Genomic DNA, 19844 nt, shown 5'->3' on the forward strand with positions numbered 1-19844 from the left:
TTTTTTTTTTTTTTTTTTTTTTTTTTGAGACAGGGTTTCACTATGTAATTCAGGCTGATCTTGAATTCACTATGTAGCCCACGCTGGCTGTGAATTCACAACAATCCTCCTCCCTCCTCCTCTCGATTATGCATGTACCATAATGCCCATTGGGGAGAACAACGAAGATTTACACCTTTATTCCTAGATTTTCTTGCAAAAATGATTTTCACTCTTATGTTTTGGTCTATGATCTTATGGGTTAATTTTTGTGTGGGTCTGAGGAAAGACTATCTTCATTCTTTATATCCAGTTTTCCCAGCACCATGTGATGAAGAGCTAGTTTTCTCCTCTACTGAACTGTCTTGGTACCCCTGCTGAAAATCAGTTGACCAGGCTGGGGGTACAGCTCATAGGTGCTGCATGGTTGGCATGTGTGAAACCCCAATCATTCAGTCTTCAAGCTCCCTTACCAGCCCCTCAAATCCTCTCTTTCTTTTTCAAGATTGCTTGGCTAGTCTGGGTCCTTATATTTCCACATGAATTTTAGGATTCTCTTACCAATTTCCGCTAAACAACAACAAAAAAAGACAAATAGAATTTTGATAGGGACTGTATGGAATCTTTAGATTGCATTTTATTCTTTTAGATGCTACTGTAAATGGAACTGTTCTCTTAGTTCCCTTTACAGACTGCGCACTGCTGGTGTACAGAAACACAACTAACTTTTGTACATTCATTTTGTGTCCCGCAACATTGCTAGATGTGTTATTAGTTCTAGCACTCGTTTTGGTAGTTTTTTTGGTATTCTGTATATATAAAATCATGTCCTCTGCAAATAAAAGACAATTTTGCTTTATTCTTTCCTTACAAATCAGAGGTCTTTTATTCCTTTTTCTTGTCCCAACTGCCCTGGCCCTAGCACAATGCTGAATGGAAGCAGCAAGAGCAGACGTTCTTGTCTTATTACCAATCATAGGGGAGAGCATTCAGACTGCGATGTTACTTGTGGCTTTTCACATATATCCCAATGACCTCCTATCTGGAGTTAAGTGTTTTTATCATGAAAGGATGTGAAATACTATTTCTGCATCTACTGAGATAACTGTGTAGATTTTTTTTTCATTCTACTGACACGGTATATTAATTGATTTTTGATGTTAAACTAACCTTACATTTCTGAGCTAAAACCCATGAGGTCATTGTGTATATTCCTTTTTATGTACTGCAGGACTGAGGTTGCTGACTTTTGTTTTTGTAATGCTAGGGATTGAATTCAGGCCCTTGACCATGCTAGGCAAGCTACCACCAGACTACACACTCATCCCCAAGTTTGACGACTTTTGTATCAATAGTCGTAAGACATACTGGCCTGTAATTTTCTTTTTTTTTATTTTAAAGGAAAAAAAAAGAACAAAAAAACAAAATTTCAAACAAAATGATAGGAGGGCAACAATGGTTAATGTATTACATATTGATATCTTTAAATTAGTTAATCAGAGTAGAAGATATCAGCATTTAATTGTCCAAACAATATTAGCACAAACCTATCTTTTCAATGAACTAAAAGAAATTAGTAGTATAACTATTTTAACTATCTTTCATATATATATATATATATTTTTTTCCTTTTGCTTTCATGTTCTTACACAAGGGAGACAATATGATGTTTACACATTTGTGTATGGTTTATTTCACTTATCAGTATGGTCTCAGGTTGCATTCATTTACCAGTACGTCTCTAGTTTACCCTACTTTATGGCTGAGTAATACTCCATTATATAAAAAGACCATATTCTTTTTATATATTCCTCAGTTGATGGACATTTGGGTGGTTTCCAAGATCTACCCATTATAAATTATGCTGCTATAAACACAGGTGCACATACGTAACTATGGTACAATTTTTAACTCTTCTGGAAAGATACCCATTAGGGGAATAGCAGGGTCAAATGAGGCCTTCCATCCTAGTTTTTTGAGGAATATCCATACTGATTTCCACAGTGGTTGTACCAGTCTACACTCCCACCAACAGTGGAGAAGCGTTCCTTTTTTCCCACAGCCCCTCCAGCATTTGTTACTGGTTGATTTCTTGATAATGGCCATTGTTTCTGGAGATGGAATCTTGTTGTTTCAATTTGCACCTCTCGAATAACCAATAATGTTGAACGTTTTTTCATATATTTATTTGCTATTTGTATTTCTTCATCTGAAAAAGTGTGTATTCACCTCAGATGCCCATTTTGGGACTGGGTCTTTAAATTTGGGAGGTCTGATTTTTTAGAGTTCTTTATATGTTCTCAACAGTAATCCTTTGAGGAGCATCTGGTGAACTGTTTTTTCCCACATTGTGGTTTACCTCTTCATTCTGTTGGTGGTTTCTCTTGTTGTACAAAAGTTTTTTAATAAGATGAGATCCCAGTTGTTGATTCCTTGCGATAGTTCCTGTGATTGGGGTTTTATTCATAAAGTTTTTGCCTACACCAGTGTCTTTAAGAGTTTTACCTATTCTATCTTCCAGAAGACTTAATGTTTCTGTCTTAATATTTAGATCTTTGATAATGTCGTACCACTTTGTCTGTAATTCAGTGAATCCCCCAATTGCTATGTTGTCCTTTTACTCTTTAAAATAATAATAAAAAAAATTTAGATCTTTGTTCCATTTTGAATTTAATTTACTGCATGGTGAACGATATGGGTCCAATTCTAACCTTTGGCATGTGCAGGGCCAGTTTTTCCAGCACCATTTATTAAAGAGACTATCTTTCTTCCAGTGAATGTGTTTGGCACCTTTGTCAAAGATAAAGTGGCTGAGTATATCTGGAGTTGTCTCTGCATCTTCTAGTCTCTTCCACTGATCTTCGGGTCTGTCTTTTTGCCAGCACCACACTGTTTTTATCAAAGTAGCTTTACAGTATAATTTCAAGTCAGGGATTGTGATGCCCCCTGCCTTGCCTTTGTTGCCCAGAACTGCCTTTGCTGTTCTAGGTCTCTTCTGGTTCCAAATAAATTTTAGGATTGTTTTCTCTAATTCCATAAGAAATCATGTTGGAGTTCTGATTGGAAATGCATTAAATCTGTATAACAGTTTTGGAAGTATGGCCATTTTTATTATATTGGTTCTTCCTACCCAAGAGCAAGGGATATCTTTCCATTTTCTGATATTATCTTCAATCTCCTTTTTCAGAGTACTATAGTTTTCAACACAGAGGTCTTTTACATCCTTTGTTAGATTGATTCCTAGGTATTTCATTTTTTTTGGATGCTACTGTGAAAAATGTTTTCCTTGTTTTTCTCTCAGTGAGTTTGTTGTTTACAGGAAAGCTACTGATTTTTGAATGTTGACTTTTATGCTGCTCAGTTATGCTGCTCAGTTAGCTTATTAAATCTACTAGTTTTGTAGTGGAGTTTTAGGGTCTTCTAGGTAGAGTACCATGTCACCTGCAAATAATGATAATTTAACTTCTTCCTTTCCTACTGTTATTCCTTTCATTTCTTTCTCTTGTCTAATTGCTCTGGCTAATGCTTCCAGGACTATGTTGAATAAAAGTGGAGACAGTGGACATCCTTGTCTTGTCCCTGATTTTAGAGTGAAAGCTTTCAGTTTTTGTCTATTCAGTATGCTGTTGGCTATTGGTTTGTCATAGATGGCTTTTATCAGATTGAGGTAAAGACCATCTATTCCAATTTTCTGCAGGGTTTTTATCATGAATGGGTGATGGACTTTGTTAAAAGCTTTTTCTGCATCTATTGAGATGATTATATGATTTTCATCCTTGGCTCTGTTAATATAGTGTATTACATTTATTGATTTATGCATGTTGAATCATCCCTGCATCCATGGGATGAATCCCACTTGGTCATGGTGTATAATCTTCTTTGGCCTATAATTTTCTATCTCTGTGATGCTTTTTGTTTGGTTTTAGTATCAGGATGATATCTGCTCCCTTTCACATGACATGGAAAATCACTCTTCCTTTATGCTGTCTCTCACCTTCTCCTTTTAAATCACATTTCACTGGTGCTTTCCCATCTCCCTAACCTTTAGGTACGTGAATGGTCCAGGACTCAGGCTTCACATTTCTTCACTTTTTCACAAACTGAATCCTCTGAAACTGTGAGCTATATAAACTCTGGATAATACTACCCATCACTAACATGAAGTAAGTTTCAGTGGATACTGGCACCTCAATTTGGCTTCCAAGAATGACTGCATTCTTGGAAAACAGACAATTTGCATTATCCAGAGTTTACATCAAAGATTATCTCTTTTCTTTTTTTCTTTTTTTTTTTTTTTTTTTTTTTTTTTTTTTTTGAGACAGGGTCTCACCATGCAGTTCAGGCTGGTCTTGAGCTCATTCTGCAGCCCAGGCTGGTCTCAAACTTGCAACAATCCTCCTGCCTCAGCCTCCCAAGTGCTAGGATTACAAGCATGCACCACCACGCCCAGCCAAAGAGCATCTCTTAAGGCCTTTTACACATTATAGAGAAATTACTTTAGGTCAGATGTATATTGAAGTGTGTTAATGAATGCTTGACATATATTTGTGAGACGACAACAATGTCTTTATTACATTAGAACTATATGTATGTTTTTATGTCAAGAACCTGACTGCCCTCTTTCATCATTTATTTTCTCCACAGAGTTTAGTAAAGTCACACTCCTGAAGAGGATACGTGACTACATAAAATTAGATTAGGGTCTCTAATCACCCCTACCACTCCTATTAGATAATACATATTTCTTGAGAAACAAATAATACATATTCCCTCCAATAAACAAATATAAATCTAAAACAAATTTTCAAAAAGATTTGCAAACTTGTCCAATCAAAAGGCAGTATCCTAGAAAGAAAATCAAATCAGAAGCAAGCATACCTGGGTTTCAAGGTCCTAACCTACTAAGTGGAGTGACTATTGCTGTAGGTTCCAGTTCCTCACATGTGAAAAGTCTGGTTCTGATGGTCTTGCAGTGCTACCCAAATTTAAAACAATTATTCTCTCCAGGTCTACAATACACATACAGTGCATTTTTGAAGATACTTATAACACTCCCTTTCTTTGCTAAGTCATTTTCCCTATGAATTCCTTTGAAAGAAAATGTATCAAATACAATTTAATGCTGTAGCATTCCTATTTTAATGGAGAGGTAGCGTTCCCCCATTTCTTGATGAGTACCACATTCTTCACTTGGGGGTATTAAAAAACTGCTGGAATCTTGCCTATACTGGGATTGCCAGTACCAGAAAAGGCAATTCTGGCCACATACTTTCCTGGTAAACTCTCAGGGTACCACTTGAGTTTGAAAAACTATCTTCAAGAGTTCTACATAAACTCTTAGTGGTTGCCTAGCTAGTCCCATAAAAAGTACTGACTGAGGAGTTGTTCTGAGGTTTTATCTCTGTTTGATCAAAGTGGTGGTACTGATGTTGTGCTCTGACAGTGCTAGGGATCAAACCCAGGGTCTCATGAGGGCTAGCAAGGTTTACCCTGTTCTACCCCTGAGCTACATACCCAGCCTACTCTGATGTTTTTAAAGCAAAAAACTGAAAGAAATGAGGACCAGTCATGTGTCTCTTCCCTTGCTGCTGCTGTTTGATGAACGTTCTAGAACTTGCATTTAAAATGTGGCTTTTGTCCTGCTGTTTTATACACAGTCTCCAAAATAGTGAGCCCAAGCTAGCAATCAAATGCCAGTACTGAAACCATACTTGGGCCTCAAGACTGACAGATATCCAACGGCAGCGTATCACTGCAGTATACCTAACAGCACAGAAACTACCATGTATTTCAAATAACACTCTTATTCATGGTACATAAAATATGTTCTAATGATTAAAATTAGAGTTTAGCTAGACAATGGTATTTAGTTTAGATTTTTTAAACATCATTACTATGCCCTAAGCCATGATTAATTCCCTGCTTATACCATCAGCTATAATTTCAATTTTCAAATTTATGTACTTCATATACATGTCCTCTCTAAACTCACAGAGGTCTGTGCAAAATAAATTTCACTGAACTTTTTAAGAAACACTCTCCAGATCTCAAATAACAGGAACATTTAAAAATAGAATTTAAAATGAAATACAGCTCCAAACAAAAGGCACCTCTTTTCTAACCATTAGCAGGAACAGGTTCAAATCAAACTTGAAACATTTATTAGCCATCAACTGGACCAATGGAAAGATCATGCCAACAGTAAAGGTACTGTACTGCCATTAACACAAGGAGGACTTGAGGCATCTCTTGTTCACAAATGAAATCTAAAAGCACAGACTTACTTAGAGCCACAGCAACTGTCCATATTAACCACTCACCAATTTAATTAAAGAAAACCACCTTGTCAGACAGCCTGCCTCTTCTCTATTTCTCCACATTATCGACTTTTAATAGTTCACCAAATTAGTAATTACTTGTTTATGGCATTATCAAATGTCTTGGGCACAGGAGTCCAGCATGCGGCAAGGTCAGTTATAGACATGTCCTCATGGCAAATGAAAGGAGAAATTTAACCCATCAGAGTGGTCATCAAAAGAGCAAAACCCATTACATGTTTCTCTAGACACTCCTGAATAGATTCAGAGTGACAAGACAAACCAGATCAAAACTAAACAGAGCTAGAGGCAAGATACAAAATCCTAATGAACCCTTAGAAATCCAGGTATCGATCTGTCAACATCTAAGCTCAATTAGTCCTTTTGGAACAAAATACCTCATAAGGTGACAAGAAATTAGTTAGGGCCCAGGAGTATGAAAAGAATAAAACCAGCTACTTTATATAGCTTCCTGCTAGATGCACTCATATCACAATATGGGATCTTATGAAGATTAAATAAAGATGCATGCAGAACATCTATCTACTTAATCCAGGAGTCGGTTCCTAACTAGTGCTCCAGCAAATGCTGGTTCTTCCCCAGTTCTTTAAGAACTCAGGCTTATAAAATCAAAGATTATCTGATGGTTTGAAAAAAGCAAAGTAAAAGAAAAATCTTAAATCGCAGCATATACCATACACCTTAGAAGAACTTAATGTTATAAAGTGGCCACTAGGATCATGAAAATGAAAAACAGATCCTGAAAACATTTCTGAATGGGCCATCCTTCACAGTCATTTATAACCTTCATGTTTTGTAAAGTTGTCTTTAGGGATGAGCTTCCACAAGAAATAGGCCAAATGCAAACTAATTCTATTTAAAAGTAAATCCTTACATGCTTTTCTGCAGCCAGTGAATGGTTTCTCTCATAAAACCTTCCCCACTGGCTGTACACAAGCTTTTGGCAGTTCTAGTTTCCAAACAAACCAGTAACAAAATTATAAGACTAATTTTTTTCAATAGAATTGTTAAGTAACAGGAGTTCAATAAATCATTTGCTTTCTAAGGAAAAAAATTACGCTCTAACAACATAATAATTCTTCCAGTTCTAAGAGAATGAACCTTATTTATTTACAAACTGAAAGCTGTAACAGTATAGTGAAATCTTTTTATGGCTCAAGAATGAAATGTTTAAAAAATAAAGGTATACAGAAAGAACAAAAGCTGGGCACAGGGTACTACGCAGCTGTAATTCCAGTTGCGGGGGAGGCTGAGGTAGAAGGATTGTGAGTTTGAGGACAGTCTGGACTATGTAGTGAAATCCTGTCTCAAAAGAAGGGAGAGAGGGAGAGAGAACAAGACTTGATTTAAGCAGTCCTCGGATCGAGTACTAGTGTTGCCATTGCTGTTTGCTATGTAATTTCAGGAAGTCACTTCTCAGGGACTCAGGTGCCTCTTTTTCAACTCTAAAAATGATAGGGGTTTTTATTATATCTGACACTGTCTTCAGTCCCTCTCATACATATACTGTATTTGCAGCCATCTAAGTATGTATATGTATATATATATACATATATATATATATATATATATATATATACACACACACACACACAGCCCCACACTTCACTTCAGTAATGCCTATTTCTTGGTTTTTCTTTGGTTTTTCTGGTTTTTCTCCGGTACTGGGAACCGAACTCACGGCCTTGCCCATGCCAGGTAGGCGCTTTTGCCACTGAGCTAAATCCCCAGCCCCAGTAATGCCTATTTCTAAAACTGTAGTGACTTAAGGCCCATTAAGAGACAAAGAGAATGAAAGTGAGAATGGATATGTGTGTGAGAAAGCTTGTGTGTGTGTGTGTGTGTGTGTGTGTGTGTGTGTGTATAGGACGTTCTGACCTGTACATTACTCTCAGTAGTTAGGGCATGTACACAGCTTCATGACACCTGAATTAACCAAGTTAAGCCTTTAAACCCTTACAATGAAACATTAAAATTCAATGTGGCTATAATCTCTTCCTTACAAAACATGGGCCCAATGAGCCTGGCTTCAAGAGGGTTTAAAAAAAAAAAAGGCAAAAGGTATTATTTTCAGCACCCAGCTTGTCCATATGAGCACATTTAAAAGACACACACACACACACACACACACACACACGAAAACTCACAGACCCATTGTAGTACACTGTACCACTTCTGAATGCAACACTTAGCTCAGGCTTACTATCCTGACAAATAAAGGAAAGCACTTTATGAAGCCAATTTAATTGGGAGGTGACAGAAAACATACAGCCATTTTCTTTAGCCTTATCATTGAATTGGCTTCAGCTCCAATCTCTGGCAAATCCCACTCAACAGAAGAAATTAACCAGGTCAGCAGAACAGGTGCTACGTTGTGTCTGTCAAGGGCCTGGCATCACCACAATTACTTGCACACAATGAAGCAGTAATCTTTACAGATCATCTCTCCCAGGGAGCATATTGGGGAGGGGGAGGAAAACTGAGGGGAGGTAGGAGTGAGGGGGGAGCGGGACGATGAGGAGGAAAAGGAAGCAAAGAGAAAGGCAAGTAGAGAAAATGAATGCGCAGCTGCCTTGAGCTCAGCAGATGTCGGGATGTGATGTACGAGGCCAGGATAAGCTGTCGTAGCTTGCTGCCAAAGAGCGGTAAGTGATTAAAGCCTGCACAGTCTAAGCACCATATTTAGAATCTGTGGGGTTTCAAGGCTTGCACCCATTCCTTGCTGTGCTGCCAGATGTTGGTAACTGGTCCAGTTCCTACCGACTGTGCATGGATGGCAGCAGTTGGTACAGTGGCAAAGCAATCTGGAATACTTCCGGAGATGCTGTACATTAACAAGTGTCACCCATCATTCACCTTTACAGAAGGCTGAAACAACTCCAATTTGCTGCCACTTCCCTCTTGGGAAACAGCCAAGATAAAGTTGCGCCTGGCAGCCCCATTTGTTTCACTCAGGTGTTTCAGCTGCCTTGCTGACCTCTATTAGTTTAAGTTTTAATTTAGATTAACCCCAGCACCCCAATTAACCAACAAGGGGAAAAGCTAAGATGTGACTAGTCATAACTCTGAAATCAGAATTTATCGAAGTTAAAATTATTAATTGGGAAGAAGGGCCAATCAAGTAATGCAATTTCTTCTTAAGCAGATTTCCAGGCCTAAAAAAAGGATGAAAATAAAAAAAAAAAACTTTCAGACTAAGGCTTGCCAGAAGAAACAACTTCTCCCCAGTAATTTCAGTTTATGTTACTAAGCCGATTTAATTTATGGTGCACTTTCCATCGGACAATGCACACTTCAATTAATAACTGGAACATTTTTGATTGTCTCCTGTGATCTCACACAATTATACAGCATTAATATCCCATATCAGGTACTTCCTTAGACACTCCAGAACAAAACAGAATTCCCTACTCCTCTGACAAATAGACATAAGGAGAGAGGAACAGGGAAAAAAATCGGGAACCCCTGACTGGGAACAGCTGAGGCCACACCAATCCTCTTTCCTACACCCTCTGATCACTCTTTTTCAGACTCCCTTATGGCATTATGTTTACTGAGTGCTAGAGAATGAATAAAAAGATTAACAGAAAGTCTCTTTTTAGGGCAAAATGAGAGGTATTCCCAATATACAATCATCAGTTATGGTTATACATGTAACTTCCTAAGAAGTTTCTTTGTTCATACTCATATACAAGGGTGATCAAAATATAAAAGTGTTTAAATATTAAAAACTTATTATAGTGAAAGACACACTGCCATTAATCCCCTTCAAAATATTATCCCTTGCTTCAAACACACTCATCCAATCTTTCTTGCCACTTTCTGAATCAGTTCTGGAAGTCCTCTTTCATGAGTGTCTTTACGAGATGTGATCAAAAATATGTTGAATGCTACTGCTGAGTGCCACTGAACAGAAAGTCAGGCTCATAAAAACATTAGTGTGTGTCCTCATCCACCCGATCTGGTACCATGTGACTTCTGGCTCTCTCCAAAGTCAAAATGACCATGAAAAGTAAACATTTTAAATCTATTCAGGACACTGAGGCTGCCGTGACAGTACAACTAAAAAGACATCCACAGAAGAGACCTTCCAGAACTGATTCAAAAAGTAGTAAGATGCATGGCATAAGAATACTGGGGGGGCGGGGGGAGTGTTTTGAGGGGGATTAACGGCAAAGTGTCTTTTACTTTAATAATTTTAAAAAATTTAAACATGAACTGTATTTTTAAAATCATATCATGTACAAAGTATAGCCATCATGACTACACCTTCAACAAACAAACAAATTTGCTAAATACTCTAGCAAAAGTTAACACACTCAAGATTCAGCACAGAAAAAAATTTTATCTTGATATACAATGGCTCAAAAAAAATCAGTATATCACTGCTGAACAGTAACTTCAATTCTCCACTGAGCTCTAAAGGGTACAGCCTAAAGCATATTTCATTAGTAAGTACAGCATAACTTTTCAAGAGACCCAGGTATACAAGAAGTTACTTTGGTTCTTTAGCTCAAATATGCCAGGCATGGTGGCATATGCCTGTAATCCCAGCACTCTGGGAGGCTGAGGAAGGAAGATTGCAAGTTTAAGACCAGCCTGGCCAACTTCGCAAAAACCTGTCTTAAAAAAAGGCTGGAGATGTAGCTTAGTACTAAATTCTTGGGTTCCATCCCCAGTCTCCCCCTCCTAACCCAAAAGCCCAAAACAAGATCATGTCAGGCAAACAACTGGAGGGGACATTTGTGAAGAGATACTGAGAAGTGGACTATACTTTACCTTCTATCAAATCTTTGTCATTAAAGCATTTATATTACAATCACTAGTAGCAGATACTCTCAGTGCACACTTGATTGATTTGAACAGGCAGAAAAACACTGAAAACAAGAGACTTAAGTGGTTATAGAACCAGAGGTATAATTCCAGAATTTTGAAATCCTAGCCCTTTAGCACTATGTCCTACTCTCATAGTAACAGAACAAGCCAGGCATGGTGGCACATGCCTATAGTCCTAGTACTCAGGAGGCTGAGGCAAGACGACTGCCATGAGTTCAAGACCAGCCTGTCCTACACAGTGAGTTCAAGGTCAGCCTGAACCACATAGTGAGACCCTATCTCAAGGAAACAAAGAAAAAATTATAATAGTAATGGAACAAGAAACCAAAAAACCAACACTATGTCCTACATTAACATTATCGAAAATGGCTGACAAAGAATAACGCACATGACTCCAAGAAGCTAAAACTGTCTTACACATAACTTATACCCCAACAATACCAACATGCCATAGCCATAGCTGTTTTCATTTCAAAGGGAAAACATAAAATAGAAGAAAAGCAACAATCCAGAATGACACTCAAGGGCCGAGGATCTAGCTCAGTGGTACAGCACATGCCTGGCAAGCACAAGATCCTGGGTTTGATTCTCGGTACCAAAAGAACAAACAAACAAAAACTCTGAATGCAGAATTCTAACCGTTTCTCTTAACTGTTTTCCAAAATAAGCTACCTTTTGTTCAGAGGAGTCTATTAGCTATTTTAAAACGCTAAAAATCTGACTTGTAAAAGAACAAGACAGTTAAAAAAAAAAAATCACACCTGGTGGTAAAAGTCGTCATCATCAAAGATTTCTTCATCCAAGTCCTTCAAGTGAGCATTGGCAGGGACTTGAGGAAGGATCTCCTAGGTCAATGAGAAGTAAGGTGAATCTCAAAAAGCTTATCAAAGTAACACAGCTATTTTAAATAATATATCTAACTGTCAAAGTACTATTTCCCTTAAGATATGAAGAGCTCTTAGAAGCAAAAGCTGGGCATGGGTTCACAACTATGATCCCAGCACTGAGACAGCCTGGGGCAGGAGAATTCTAAGCTTGAGTCCTACCTACGCAACTGAGTAAGACCTTGTCTCAAAGAAAAGGCTAAGGATGTAGTCAGTGACACAGTATACTTGGTTTCAATCCTTTATGTGTTGCCTCCCTATAATTAAATCCATGCAAATTAAGATGAGAAAATATTCTTTTCCAACTTTAAGAGTGACAAGTATTCAGGACTAGAGAATACAGCTGAAAGGACTACAAATTAATGCAGTATATTTTCTTTAACATTTTCAGCTTAAGAAATCTATCCATATGTTCAGATAAACACACAGCTACAAATGTTCAGCAATGTTTTCAATGGTGGTGTTTCTTAAAATGGAGACAAATTATCCAGAGTTTAACTAAACTACGGTATACATCCACCCAATGGAATCCTCTGCATTTGGAAAAATGAAGTGGATCTCTCTGTAATGATATGGAAAAGCAGTTGTCTAGAATATATTAAATTTAAAAAGTTGTAAGATTTTAAATGCAACTGTAATATTTTATATATTTATATACACCCATACTATTCCATTTAGCAAAAAGAAAAAGATAACCATATTTTGGAGTAAGTATATGTTATATGCATAAGGCTTGTCACAACTATTGTTATCTGAGGGATAGAATTCTTAGAAAAGGAAGAATTTTATTTTAAATTCTTATGAACTTAAAAGGAATTAAGTATACATTTCTTTTATAATTAAAAAAATGTTTCCTTTAAACAAAAGAATTTGACTATTCCCATTCTGGATCCTTTTCTGAGTAAACAGCAACATTAAGCCAAAATACATACTTGCTTCAGCACTAACATTCCTAAGAGCGGCTATAAAACTAAATCTTCCTGGGGATATGGCTCAGTGGCTCAGCACCTGCCTCGAAAGTGTGAGGTCCTGCATTTGATTCCTGGTACCAAAACAAACAAACAAACAAACAAACAAAATCCACTAAATCTTAGCCAGGTCTGATGGCACAGGTCTGCAATCCCAGTCCTCATAAGGCTGAGGCAGAAAGATCGCTGTCAATTCAAGGCCAGCCTGGGCTACATAGTGAGTTCAAGGCCAGCCTGAACTACGTAGTGAAACTCTTATCCCAAAAAACCAAAAGAAACAAAACCAAAAACTAAATCTGAAGGGCTAGTGGTGTAGATCAGTGGTACAGTGATGCCCAACATGTCTAAACCCCTGAGCATGAGCTCTACAACAAACCCTCCCCCAAAATAAAAACAGAATCTTAAAAAGATTTTAAATAAATCTTTAAACAAATCTTACAAATGTTTCCTCTACCTGACTCATATCACACAAGACTAAAACAATACAACAATTAGTAAAACTCCATTTTTTAAAAAAATCCCCTACAGACACTCTTAAGTTTCTTTACAACCCAATAAAGCAGTACTCACATTTTACTTTTTCGCTCATTTATACCAAGAGGTAATGCCCACAAGTTCTTCATTTAATTAGCCTGACAGAAGCTGCTCCCCATACTCACCCTGCACCACAGAGTTCTTACCGGTTCTCCTGGCAAACTCTCTGGGACAGGCAGAGCTGCTGGTTCTGGTTTGCCAAGAACTCGGTAGACAGAGCGCTTGGTTTGTGTCCTTCGAAGTAATCTTTCTTTGTCCATCAAAATGTGATCAATCTGTGTCAAGATTGAGCGTTCAAAGGCACCAAAACCCTGCAACATTAACCAGTGTCAGATAATACAGCAAGTCCGTGCTGAAGGCAGCTACAACGGCTTCCCTATCTTTCCTTGTCAGCACAGAAACAGACCATCGTCTTTTCAGAAGGGACTTTCTGCTAAGGACTGAGTTTGTGAGTGGCTGTAATTGTTCTCATGAAAAAAAAAAAATGGGTGTTAAGCAGGTCATATCACTTTCCTATAGCTACAGATTAAATTCTGGTCCTTTAATGATAATTGTTTTAAAATCTATTTCTTTAAAGTACTTTGTATTCTCAGCAGTTAAATGCTTACAAGGCTATAGGGTTTCAACAATAAAACATTCTCTCTAATAAACTTAGAAGTCCCAAGTTTAAATAATATGACCCAAATGGCAAAAGTTCTATAAATTTTGTGAGAGAAATGACTGATCACTATTCCACCACAACAACATCCATATAAACGAACTACAGCTCCAATTTCTCAATCTCATACAACTGCCTTAGGTTGCTACAACCTACACACACACACACACACACACACACACACTTGCCTTGCCCAGCTTTCCAGAAGCCAGTTTGGTTTTATCATGCCACTTCTGTAGTGTGCGGTTCCTGTAGACAGTAAAGTCAGCAAAGCGCTTTGCCATGAAGCCAGGATAGGCATCCATCTCCAGCTTCCTCTTCGGCAGTGCCTTTTTCTTCTGCTTTTTGTCCACTGGTTCATCATCTTCACTAGAAATCTCCTCACTGAAAAACAGGTAAGAATGCAAGAGTCCAATATTACTTAGATTAAAAAAAAAACTAGCCTCACATGAAGTGTTTAGGGCTTATCTATTCTATCTACATTTTAAACAACACCACAGATATGAGGATGGCTTTTTTTTTGGTTTGAAAACAATGTTCATGAAGTCAATCAAAAAGCTCATGTAACTTTTCAAACAAATATAAAAAGCACTTGAGTTTCAAAAATATTTTTTAAAAGGTAAGCAAACTAAAAATAAATGAGGTTGTAAAAACATTATTAGAAATGCCTATGAACCAAGCCTGCACTGTTGCAGAAGGGTCTTTAAAAATTAAACACATAATCATATTTCTATGACCTTAATCCCCAAATCAATAAGAGAAATGTGTCTCTGTAACAACTATTCAGGAATGGTAAATAACAGAACATAAACATAACATGAAGAAAAGGTGAACGTGAAGAAAATTCAAAGGGGTAGGCACCCAAATCTGTGCTAAACTGCAACACAACAGCACTCTGAATTCATGGAGTCAGTCAAACGTGGATCAAAAATATTCAGGAAAAAAATTTGTGTCTGCATTAAACATGTTTTAAACATATATTTTCCTGCCATTTTCATTCCCTAAATCAAGTAACTATTTATATAGCACCTAGATCATATCAGGTACTAAAAGCAATCTAGAGGTGATTTAAAGTATATGAGAGGACATGTGTGATTATATGCAAATACTATAGCATTTTACATAAGGATCTTGATAGCATAAGTGAGGCTCTGGGCATCATCCATAGCACTGCAGAGGGACAGAGGGACACTGATAGATGGACAGACAGACACTGGCCTGAGCCTCTACAGATTCTGGTATCATGCTGGATCCTGGAATTAATTTCCATGGATACCTAGAGATGGCTGTACCTGTAACTGCCAGGAGAATGTAACACAAACTCAGCTATACAGCCAGCTGTACTCACTGGAGTACTGACCCAACATGCACTACGCACATACTCAACAAATGTAAGCTTCCTTTCTGTCCTTCCAACCAGTTCAGTAGAAAATAACCAAGCAAGACAAACCCACTGCAAAAAAGGAAGCAGGTGCCATATAAAGCAAGCTCAAACAAAGAAAGGAAAACCTTCATCAAATGCAGTAATTTCAAAAAAGAAAAATGTTTATTTTGCCATTGTTTCCTGAAATCTTTCTACCCTTTGAAACAACTTCTTCCTTCACTGTAGATGGTTGTGACCAGTGATGCCGTTGTACCAGCACAAAGTACTTCAAAACATTAAGCACTAACATTCAAAATGTGCTTTCATCTCCTAAGCCCAACAGACCTAAGAGCAGGCAAATCTTTTTCCTAAGCCCACAGAGAGAATCAGATACAACTAAAGATAAAAATCCAAAATCAAATTCTAAATTTATGTGTCTCTTGACTATCTATTAATTGTAAAGGGCTCTTTTTTTTTTTTTTTTTTGTGCAAGGCAATACCAAGGATTGAAATCAGGGCCTTGCACATGCTAGGCAAGTGCTCTACCAATGAACTACATCTCCATCCCTTTTTAAATTTTTGACACAAGGCCTCACTACATTCTCCAGGCTGGTTTAAATTTGTAACTCTCCTGCCTTAGCCTTCCAAGTACATGGCGGCACATGTTTATCTATGAAGCCCTTTCTATTTTACTAAAATCAAGTCGGATATCTACCTGAGAAAGATGGCTTTCTCTCTCGTAAGAGATGGGAAACTATCTAGATGAACAGAAACCACTCCACAGTTCCATTCCCTCCTTACCTTTCCTCTTTTGGCTTCGTTCCTTCTACTAGATATCTAGTATCTGGGTACTGGAAAAGCAACTCTTCCTGAAGATCTACCAACGACCTCAACAATGCTTTAAGTGCCTTGTGACCTGGGGAGGAAATAAGACCCAGAGAAGGGACAATTAATCACTACAATTCTCCAAAGTGGGTAATATCTGTAACTCGTGACTCCCAAGCAGCTCTGGCAGGGGGGAGTACAAGGGGAGATGCAAGACACACTCAGAACTCTCCGGAATACACAATTCCCAATGGAAATAACAACAGTGCCTAGGATTGTTTCGAGAAACAAGATAATACGTGGAAGGTGCTTTGAAAAGTATCTCTTACCCAAACTTTCAATAAATCGTAAGTTCTTAAATTTAAATGCGACAAACTGCCCCCTGCCTGTCATTGTAACATTAAACTATACATTTCTAAGGTTACCCACTGCTCTCTTGGATTTGGTTAATTCCTCAGGCAATTCCTCTTCTAAAGAGCAAAACTCAGGACTGGATTACTCCCCACTCCCACTTCTCTCCCAGAGCTTATTTGCCTCTGGTGTGAGTGGCAGATCATTCTCTCAATCACTCACACACTCCTTATGGAATGTTCCTGTTCACATGTGAAAATCCAAGTTAATGGTTTCCTGAATATATGAACACATGTTAATTCACATTAATATATGAATTATATACATAAATATGTACTTGGAGACTATGCTCTCACCTGCTTCTCATAGCCAACAGGCCACGGTTACAACATAGCTGCTCAGGATTAGATATACACTCTATGGTTAAGAACTTTCAGAATAAAAACTGGTCCTATGAGAACTGAACTCTTGCCTTCTCTATCAAAATAATCCTACTAAAGAGGTTAACCAGACACTGATAATCACCATTTATGTGTTGAGAGCACTCAGATTCCTCGCCTATAATCAAACTTTCACATTTCCTGCAACTGCCAGAAAATCTTCACATGACTCTATCACACCTTCAGCATATCATGTCAGAAACAGAAAACTCTTTTCTTCCTACTTAATACTTTTCCCTTCTCTGAATTTGTTTTATCCTTAATGTGTTTTCATAGGAGAATGACATTTGTATGCCTTTACCCCATATACTTCATTGTTGCTAAACTCTATTTTTATTCATATTATGACTAATAATTGTCCATTTATCTCTAGCCATGCTTCTGTCATTTCTTCCTTCCTTTTAAGTAACTGTAATCTCACAAGCACCCCTTAGACAGCAACCCCTACATTCATTTTTATTTTATATTCCATACTAACTTCAGCCTGCACAAGCCTCCGCCCCTACAAAACCTTTTAAAGTGATCTGTGAGTCCCATTCTTTCTTTTCTGTGTCTGATTCTACCCTGCCTATTTTGAACAGCCATCTCACCATTTCACATTCCTACCAGATTTGTCACTGGGGCAGTAGCACAAGTTAGGCTCTCGATGTTGTGTCATAGAACTCTACTACAATACAAGGCTGAGCGCCGACCAACCTGAGAAAACCTTCCCAGACTGGTCAGAAGTTATTCCACGACCCAACTTCTTTGCCTACTTTCAGATAATCTTATACAAAACTGCATGAATACAATTTTATTTAAAAGACCCTCACATCTTTTCTAAATCCTATACTCTGATCATTTTATAATGCATATCCACGCCATTTGGAAGGATCTGTAATATATAAATACTACCTTAAAAATCCAAAACGCCTTGTGTTCCAAACCAAAATTCTTAACCTGCTGCTCTCAATCTTAAAAACGGTGGGAGCACTTTCTACCAAATATGGAGGTTAAGTTTCTCCTGAAGAAAAATGTACTACAGAATTATTCTTTTGTCTGTCAGTTTTTAGGAAATGGACGAATATAAACAAGATGAAAGGCAGTCAAGAAGAAAAAAGAAGCAAGATACAACAATTTTAAAGATAAGAATTATTCAGTCTTAAAAAAAATTATTCAGTCTAAATGTGCTAAATATATAAACAATACAAAATTATGTAAATCTATAGAAGTTTTTGAAAGGAGAGAGGAAAGCAGAGACTACAAAATGTTACCATAAATGACCTGCTTTAAAAAAGTTAGAATTTTAAAACAGATATCCCACAGTAGCTAAAGTTCTAAAGTATATGTTGTAGCACAGGCCTTAAGAAAATGGAAAAAGATACTAGAAGGAAGCCCATATAAATTCAAAAATCTCATTTCACTGAAATGCTACATAACTATTAACCAGTTTCTACTTTCTTTCCTAGAAATGGTGGTATCTTTTTTTGGATGGGGGTAGGTGGTTTCTGGCTTGGGGGGCTGAAGATTAAAATCTTGGGCCTTTCACATGCTAGGTAAGCTCTCTACTCCTGAGCTACACTTCCAGCCTAAAAGGCTGTATCTTAAGAGAGAGAGCCTGTTTTGTAAAGTTAAGCCACAAATCCACTGTGTATATTCAGAGTGGTTTTAAAGATACCCCAGATCAAGTCTGCCCTTGAAAATATTAGGTTAAGTGACATAACCTAGCAGCACATAAGGAAAAATGCTGTATAATTTCACTTACATGAGGTACCTAAGGTAATCAAATTCATAAGACAGAGGGCTGAGGATGTAACCCAGTGGTAGAATACCACTTTCTTAGCATGCATGTGGTCCTGGGTTCAATCTCCAGCCCTGAAAAACAGCAATAGCAACAACAACATAGAGACAGAAAGTCTCTATGAATAGTAGTAACTAGGAGCTGGGGAAGAGGCAGAGTAGGGAATTACTGTTTAATAAGTACACAGTTTGAGAGGATAAAAAATTCTGGAGATGGTTGTATACAATATAAATGTATTTAATGGCATTGACCTGTATACTTAAATTCATGCCAGTACATCTGGGTATAGCCAAGAAAAAAAGATAATCTGTATTACTTCAAATTAAACCTCTTCAAAACGAAGAAAAAAGCAGTGAAATATTATTCAGACTTAAAAAAGAAGGAGATTCTGACACATGCTTCAATATGGATCAACATCGAGGACATTAAATGGAATAAATCATTATGAAAAGACAAATATTAAAACAGACAAATATTATATAATTCCACTTATATAAGATACCTACAGTTATCAAACAGAGATTCAAAAAGTAGAACAGTACTTGCCAATGGCAGAGGGAGATGAGGAAACGGAGTTACTAAACAGGGACAGTCTGCAGTCTTGCAAGATGAAAAGTTCTAGAGACCAGCTGCACAACAATGGGAATATATTTAATATTACTAAACCAACTGCACACTTAAAATGGTAAATCTGTACATTTTTTGTTGCATTTTTCACACACACACCCCCCTTAAAAAACAGGAAGTGCAAAGTGCCTGCCCTTTCCTTCCTCTAAGTACCATGTACCCATGATCTGAAACATAAAATCAAGAACCACACAGGGAAGAAGCTGCAGTGCATTTTATAATCTTTACGGCTACTTGCCAACAAGCGAGTCACAATTTGAC

The 19844-nt window shown here is 37.5% G+C and overlaps 1 protein-coding gene across 2 annotated transcripts in view; it reads right to left on the minus strand.

Annotated features, from left to right (window-relative positions):
• Aatf (apoptosis antagonizing transcription factor) overlaps positions 1-19844 on the minus strand; it is a 104388-nt gene that overhangs the window by 51485 nt on the left and 33059 nt on the right. For both annotated transcript variants that reach the window (XM_005393937.2, XM_005393938.2), the window contains exons 5-8: positions 16362-16476; positions 14386-14581; positions 13686-13850; positions 11915-11998 (exon numbers count right to left, since the gene is read on the minus strand). In XM_005393937.2, coding sequence (XP_005393994.1) covers positions 11915-11998; positions 13686-13850; positions 14386-14581; positions 16362-16476 — 560 coding nt within the window. The remainder of the gene's footprint in view (positions 1-11914; positions 11999-13685; positions 13851-14385; positions 14582-16361; positions 16477-19844) is intronic.

Source organism: Chinchilla lanigera, unplaced genomic scaffold, assembly GCF_000276665.1.
Source record: "Chinchilla lanigera isolate Chin_1 unplaced genomic scaffold, ChiLan1.0 scaffold00050, whole genome shotgun sequence".
NCBI classification, from domain to species: Eukaryota; Metazoa; Chordata; class Mammalia; order Rodentia; family Chinchillidae; genus Chinchilla; species Chinchilla lanigera.